The following is an 8529-nucleotide window of genomic DNA, read 5'->3' on the forward strand; positions in this document are numbered from 1 at the left end:
TGATTCCCATCTTAACCCTTTTCACTCACCCTACGAAAGTTTGTAGTATCAATTCAAGGCGTAGAATTGCGGGCTAGTAATGTGGCTGCTGGAGTCCCACAAGGCTCTGTTCTGGGACCCGCTCTGTTCCTCATTTATATTTATGATATGCCCAAAATCTTGGCGTTGAACTGGCCCTGTTCGCGGATAACATTACGCTCTACACATCATCAGTGAGTGCCGTAGTGAATCGATTGAGCAGAGCAGCGGAGAGGACTGCGGGGTACTTTACGAGGTGGAAGTTTCACAAAATGACATCCAAATGTAGACCTTACACCTTAATGGTGAAGAAATTAACTGGTCTCCCAAAATAAGGTACCTCGGCGTTCGGCTAGTTAATATTTGCAGCCCATATCAATGAATTAATTCAGAAGGGAAAATAACAATTAAAAATACTTTTCCCACTTCTGTCTCGAGGGTCCCAGTTGAGCGTTTATAACAAATTGCTCATCTACAAAAACTACAGTAAGGCCCGTGTTGACATATGCATGCGTTGCTTGGGGCTTAACTTGTAACACCAATTATAACAAGCTGCAAAGAACTCAACATAAGTTCCTAAGGTTATGCACTAACAGCCATTATCAACCAAGATGATGTACTCCACACACACTCCGGAGAGCAATTTCTGCTCGAGTTCAAAGATATCAATTGTCAAAAACATTTGTGGTAGACGTCTTGGTAACGCCATAAGATTAGTTCAAGATAAAAGACAAAAACGTGCACCCAGAGCCAAACAAAAAACCCTATGGGACCTCAAGGCTCAAATATATTAACGCCTAACTTAGTTATTTAATTAATTACTTTATTTTACTTGTTTATATATTATTTATTTATTCATGTATTTAAGTACCTATTTATTACTTCCTATTTATTTTAGGTTTTGACAGAAATTTGACAAATTTTGACAAAACAATTTTTTTTACAAAAATCCAGAAATTCTTTTTATGTTCAGAGATCAAACTTCTCTCACACTGAGGTCATGGTTCACACATTAAGGTGGCCCTTTCTCTATCAAATAAGATGCAGATGTATATAATGTGCGTACAGGTCTGTGGTCCCAAAACACATGGGATGACGCTTTAGGTCGTACACGATGTTGAAGCGCGCTAGATATGATCTGTTTTTCCCATGGCTTGTAAGAGCCATTGTAGTCAATGATGATATCCATTCAGGATTCGACTGTCGGGAACTCCTGGTATATGCTTCATTCGTCGTCTGTCCATTCCTTCTCCCAGATCATCCTGCTCTGCATCCTAGTACTTTTCATGACATGGCTTTTGGTACTTTTATATAAGTGATTCCAAGGTCCTCATCAAGGGATGCTTCTTTTGCCTTCGTATTTTGGCAGTGTGGGATTTTGTTCTTCTGCATATGCTGAATGGATCTGTACGATTTCTCGCAATTTGATGTCAATTGTCAAGACGACGGCGGCATCGAAAGAGATTGTCTTGAATCCTCTTATTCAAGATGTTCCACATTGTACACTCCTAAATTTACGTATATTCTGTTTGCTATACAATCCATACTGGTACAGTATAAGGCAATATAGGCTAAATTGCTCCTTATAAATTGTTTGTAGAGCTCCATAACCCAACCCACAATAAACCTTGGCCGATCTTGCCAACATATGTACACTTTGGGTTGCTTTTTCACATATTTTGCTTATATGAAGATTCCATTTCCTCTTCTTTTCAAACCAAACTCCCAAGACGCGCATTTCCTTAACTACAGGTAATTTTATCCCCATTATGCACACTTCTATAGGTTTTATATTCTGTTTTTTGGTGATCATTAGTACTTCCGATTTTTCCGGATTAAAGTTTATTTTATTTTCTATCGACCATTTCTCCACTTGGTAAAATACTTCGTTGCCTAGATAAATTTAGTTCAAATACTGTTTCTCCTCCAATTATAATTATCAAATCGATAGCAAAAGCCTACATTTCTACTCCTTCTGGAGTCCCATATCCAACTGACGACATTTAAGGTATAATTAACTCAAATTATAACATAATAATAAATCTATTAAAAAACATAACATACATAATCAACAGTTGTTTAATGCGATCGCCTATCATCACGTGTAATAAAGAAACGTGACTGACCGATAAAAACAAGAATATGCGAAACAAGATTATCGATAACAAGCTGCTAACACATCTTATTAGGGGAATCACGTTTCTAACACGTTATTGCACGTTGTCATTATTTTCCCATACAGCGATTTCAACGAAATTAACAACTATTAACAAATTAGTGAGGTTAACGGTGTTTTCAAGAAGAAGATTTTCGAAAATAATCCGATCTTTTCGACAGTTTCGTCTTTATCAGAGATAAGTCTTAACAACTGGTATTAAGGAGGATGTACATGGGTTCGGAGTCCGAAATCGACGGGCATTCGAAACCCGTGTTTAGGGTGTTCGATTCATGGTTTTGTCCTGTTTTTATGATAATTCTAAGTTGCAAATATTGCAATGTGACCTGGCCTCTGGCTACGGCCCGCTCGTACAACTTAGAAACTTTTAAACATAAGATCTACCTTTAACTTAGAATATGACCGACCAGTGCTCTAGTTAAGGTTACAATATTTATTTATTTTTCTTTATAATTTTTTATGGTTCGTTCATTTTCTCTTTACTAAAGGAAGAAGCTTGTAACGTCGATTTAATTGCATTTATCCATAAGACATAATATCCGTCATCTGGAAAAACATGTGTTTTAAATAAATCATGTGAAATTTATTTTTAAAAAACGTACCCTCAGCTGGCTAGATTGTTTTCAGTTTTTTCTCAAATCAAAATAATGGAGGATGGGCACTCGATCAGCCACAGGAGCCTGGAGGAGAGGCCGAAGTCGAGGAGGGGCAACTTTTGTTCAGAAACGCTCGCCCCGGGTCGGCCTCGGGTCTTTCTGCGTCCTCCGTCCGCGTGTGCCTTCCCTTGTCCCAAAACGACCGCGTCCCTGCTGAGCGACAAGTCGCTGCACAACACCGAGAGGCTGGCCTCCCAGAAGGGCATCAGCTTCCTCAGGACGAGCACCAGCCATGGGAACCACGCCCGGGCGATTAGGGACAAACGCTATTTCGAGGGGGTGATCCAGCTGAAGATCGGCGAGATAAGCTCGGAACTGATGAAGATCAGGATGGAAATGGAGAAGAGCACGAGGGAGCAATCGGCGATCGGCATCTACGAGAAGAGGGTCAAGCAACTGGCGACCGAACTAACCGATCTGCAGAAGACCCTCGCCGAGTACAACACCTGCATCGAGAAAGTGAATGTAGGCGCCGATTCAACGACGATACTGTGCGCCGCGAAAGACCTCGCCAGAATCAACGATTCGGACGTTCTCTCCCTAGAGAGCCTCTACACGGAGAGAGTGAAAAAACAGGAATCCTTGAAGTCCCTCCAAGGCCAGATCGACAAGGAGATCGAACAGTTTGAGAAGATAGAAAAGGACATGAACCCGACGGAGAGGCAGCAGTATTTGAGGATCAAGTCGCAGAGAGACGATTACGCTAAAAAAGTGATGGAACTGGAATCCGAAATCGATCATCTCAACAAGTCGAAGAACCCGATTTTAAGCCAAGTCTTCATCTCGCCAGAGAAACAGGAACAGATAAAACTCGAGCTGAAACTGTACGAACTGGAGAAAACGAAAGACCGGGTCATGGAGGAGCTGAAGTGCAATCTCTCGCCTGAAGATCAGAGAAAGGAGCTACTGAATCGTATAAAAGAGGACAAAGCGCAGACTGCCGCGATCCAAAAAGCCACCAGCGACGTCAAAGAACAGATCAAAGAAACCGAGCTATCGCTGTCGCAAGAAGACGTCTTCGGAAAGTGCTCGAGACAAGGGAAAGTGATGGATCTCAAAAATAAGGAAAAAGGAATCGAAGATTTTTTATCCTCAGTCGATAAAATGATGAGCAATGAAAACGACAAACTCAAGACCCTTCAGAAAAATATTCTAGATATAATATACCAAACAGAAAAGAAGATTGCCTTCATACCAACCACTGTTGATTACAAATCTCTTTACGACAGCGCGAATTCAGCAGGTCCGAAAAGATCACCAAGTAAAGAGTTCTTACTGGCGAATCGCTATTTGGTCAAACTGGGCATCATGAAGAAGAACATAGAAATCACGAACAAGCGGCTGTACAAGGAGATCAACACCATGCTGTCCGACATCGACATATTCTCGGATCTGGTCAGCCTGGAGGAAGAGTTCGACACGAAAAGGGTCTGGCTATTGAAGGAGAAGGCCGAACTCTGCTCGGACCGCCCTCTGACCAAATCTCTGTGGCAGGACACGCTCAACTGCTTTAACGACTTGCAGAAAGCCCTCGCGGAGAACGACAACTACATCGCGATAGCCAACTGCGAAAAGAAGCTCCTTGTCGTCGAGGAGAGCAACTTCGCCATCGAAGAGTATCTCAACGAGGCCATCTACGGTGATGACATTGCCGCCTGGGAAACGAGGGCGCTCGAGATCGTCACAAGGCTCAACCGTCAGCTCATCGGAAAGTTAAGTTCGACTTGACCACCTCATAATCTTCTCTTCCACCAATTCCTTGATGATTTATACAATTATAAAAAAACTATCTATGCCATTGTATTATGTTAATAAAAGAAGATCAAATGGCCAACATTCTTGCAATTTTGTATCATTTCATAAAACAAAAATCATTCTATAAATTGACAGATGACTAATCACAATGTGACGTTTTATAACCTGTATCAATCTCAGTTGATTCACTGATTTAATCATAAATTCCATTTTTATTAGCAATCGTGTTGTCTTCAGCTGGATTCAAAAGATATATTTGCTAAGGGTACTTCCCTAAATCAAAGGAGAATGTGCAATAATTGAAAGATTAAGTCATGAGTTCCAGCCGTACTTGATAAATCTGTACTTCAAATGCCACCATCCTTCATGCTGCCCCCTCTCGTAACAATTTACGTCCATCCTTTTGAAAAATTCACCCAGTTTCACTTGAAGAAAAATTTGCTCCGACTCCCAACACATTTGTTCCAATCGGAAAATAATTCAGAGTGGAAAAACTGGCGAACTTGTCATGCAGAATAAAAGCAAGAATTACAGTTACAATTAACATATGATTTTATATGAGTTCTACACGGCTTTATATATTTCATAACGGGACATTTCATTTCTAAAAATCTTTAAGGTTAACTTTAAAGAGTTCTTGCCAAGATTTGGGGTTTTTCTTAATGAAAAATTTAAGAAGTGCATCAGATGTATGAACAACAATACTTTTATACGTTCGCCAAGCTTCCGGCGAATATATTTGCCTTCCTCGGGGCAAATTTATGAAAAAATAAAATAAAATAAAAAATGTAAGAGATCTGGAGTCCTCATGGACACTCTCCGTTAAAAGTCCTTACGTATGAAACTATAATATAACGAGGTCACGATGGCTCGGGTTATTGGAGCGGCGGCGTATTGAGCCGAAGGTCGTGGGTTCGAATCCCGCTCCTGACACTAACTTTTTCATTTCAACCAAAACTTTATATAAAAAGATTAATTAATTGAAAGAAGTAATTTGGTCCATCAGACCACTAAATGTAATGGCTATAATATAACAATTATTTCAAAAAAACCGCTTTAGGAGTTTAACAAATTTTTTTAAAAACATCTCTTCATCACTTGAAAACAATAGTTTATACTATTGTTTTCAATAATCTGTACTAATGTTTTCGATTGATAAAGAGATGTTTTTTATTGTTAAAGTCTTAAGTTTTTGTTTTGTTTTTGTGTATGTGAGGACCCCAAATCCCTTACATTTTTTTCATAAATTTGCCCAGAGGAAGGCGAAACGTCGAAAGCTTGGCAAACTTAGAAAACTTTTTTGGATCAGTACATCCTTTCTGAAATAATTAAGTACAACATCGTCCTCATAAAAAATCACATTTTTATCACTCATAACATAATCACTCATATCACTATTTAATATTAATATTTGCCTTAATTCAATTAATTAAGGTTTTTAGTTGAGATAAAAAGTCAGTGTTACGAGCGGGATTCGAACCCACGGTGGGGTTGAGATGGGAAATTAGTGTCCGAGTGGATCGAGGTCACGATAGTTCAAGTGGTAGAGCAGCGGCGTATCTAGCCGCCGATCGTGGGTTCGAATCCCGCTAGTGACACTAACTTTTTTTATCTCAACTAAAAACCTTAATTAATTTGATGATAGTAATTGGTCAAGCGGACCACGAAAACTAGTGAATTTGCCTTAATTTTAAATAAAAATAGTGCCAATCTATTATTTTAACATTAATTAAGGTTTTTAGTTGAGATAAAAAAGTCAATGGCACGAGCGGGATTCGAACCCACGATCTTCGGCTAGATACGCCGCTGCTCTACCACTTGAGCTATCGTGACCTCGATCCACTCGGACACCAACTTCCCATCTCAACCCCACCTTTTGAATTTTCCCTCCTTTTTGCCATTTTTCAACCTTAATTAATTGTAAGATATTAATTGCTCAAGCGGACCACGAAACTAGGGAATGAAACTATTATTTAAAGTTGAAATGATGCAAATAATAAATATGCAAATAACGTCAGTTGTTTCTATAGCTATCTATAATTGTGTCTGCAGTTTTTCCTGGAGATGTGGGTAAGTGCACGATGTTTCAAACAATAAATCATTTCGATTATTTTCATCCGTAGAACCTGTTTTTATTATTTTATATTAACAATATTTCTCTGGTTTCAGGTAGACACGAGTATCAGAAAATAGCAGAAGTTGAAAGCAAGAGAAAGTCAAACACTACAGTTTTTATCATGTTTTACAAAACATAAAAGTTAGCATTGTTATGCAACATAGAGAAGAAGCCACAAAGAAGTTCGCCTTTTGTCCGAAAACCTAGAAACCAAGTCCGAAGAACTAATTTTCTGAATTTAATATGAATGAGATTCTGTCTCGGTTTTTTCCCATTTCCGAGGCTGTAAAGTAAGTTAATATTAAATTCTAATTGGATTTTGCAAAGAAATTTAACTTAAAAAGTCTTGGTTTTCAATGTTTTTCTTAAGCAGGGTGGTAATTGTAAAGTATTGTTGTTCGGTCTAAAAGTTTTTGAACATTTTATGCACCCCATTGAACGGCGTAATAAAGAAACAAATTATTTTATATTATGTATGTCATTGTTGATAATATGCGTTGTATTGTTTAAAATATCTTTCTTTTATCATAATCAAAAAATACATAGCTCGGATCTTGTCTCTTTCCCAAGGGAAAGGGCGCCGATAGCTGATTTTAAATGTGTCATCCCCCTTCGTGGTCGGATTTAACAAGACCCAAAAAAAAAGGCTGACCGATGTGATTTAGCACGGTTCCAGAAAGAGGGGAACAATATTTCATAGAGATAATATTTAGTTGTTAAACGTGACGGGAATAATAATTTACCCCATGAATGTTGGACAAGGACGATGATCAAACCTGGAAAAACATCCAAAGGGGAAATCCCTACTGGAATTGCAAGTTGGCGGAAAACGAATCCTATCTTGTTTACCTTATTGTAAAAAGGAATTTTTCGGACAAGGCGAAAGGATAAACCATTTCAGCTATCGTGACTGTTGTGATTGGTTAGAGCAACGGCGTACTGAGCCGAAGGTCGTGGGTTCGAATCCTGACACTAACGTTTTCATCTCAACCAATAATTTAGATAAAAAGCATAAGTAAATAGGTCAACGCTAAACATGTATGGATTAAATTAATATCAATTTTAAACTTGCTTTAACAGTTATCCAGAACTTTAATTGCGTTTTGAATAATAAATTATCAAGTAGATTAATTTGGGAATCAATTTCCCATCGCTTTGTAATTACCGTTTGGTAACTTTTGTTTTGAAATCAATAATTGGTTTTTAATAATTAATTTTCTTGCAAGAGCACTTGTGAATGTAATGCACCGTAGGCAGTTTGTATTGACGTTATCAAAGAACATAAGAAAAGTGTAGCCAGCTTGGACAATTCAGGTTGAATAATTTATCGGCAATCCATCTAAAACGTTTTCTATCTCGCATCGGTCGCCGGCAACAAATTGTGTAAAACATTTTATCCGTAGCTCGGACCCGAAACTAGGTATTACTCAGTTTTTAATCGTGGATATTCACGGAAAGGAGAGCAGTGAAAAGGCGGAACAATGGTAGCCAGGTTCAAAGACCCTCTGAAGGAACTCGAGTGGAGCGAATTGCCTCTCTGGGTCGGCCGGCTTTCCCTCCTCCGTCTTCAACGCCAATCCGACACATTGTTTAAAGTGACAAAAATGCTTATTTAACTCCCAGGCAGGAACCACTTTGAAAAGAGACAGGCATAAGGAGTTTATAACTCGCCGGTTCAAAGAAACTCGAGGACAATAGATGTACAACATAATTTTTTCAAATAAATTCAAATTCTCTAAAAACTAGCAGATTCAAATTTCAATTCTATAATTTATAACTTCCAACTAGCTTACAATTTGTTTTCCCTG

General features: G+C 38.6%; 1 protein-coding gene across 1 annotated transcript; it reads left to right on the top strand.

Moving 5' to 3' along the window:
* The first annotated feature begins 2480 nt into the window (after positions 1-2480).
* Positions 2481-4684, top strand: LOC106666504 (intraflagellar transport protein 74 homolog). The gene has a single exon (XM_014393758.2). The coding sequence runs from the start codon at positions 2842-2844 to the stop codon at positions 4576-4578; it is 1737 nt and encodes a 578-aa protein (XP_014249244.1). The 5' UTR covers positions 2481-2841; the 3' UTR covers positions 4579-4684.
* The last annotated feature ends 3845 nt before the right edge of the window (positions 4685-8529 follow it).

This window comes from Cimex lectularius, unplaced genomic scaffold (genome assembly GCF_000648675.2).
Source record: "Cimex lectularius strain Harlan isolate CLEC.00 unplaced genomic scaffold, Clec_2.1 scaffold85, whole genome shotgun sequence".
NCBI classification, from domain to species: domain Eukaryota; kingdom Metazoa; phylum Arthropoda; class Insecta; order Hemiptera; family Cimicidae; genus Cimex; species Cimex lectularius.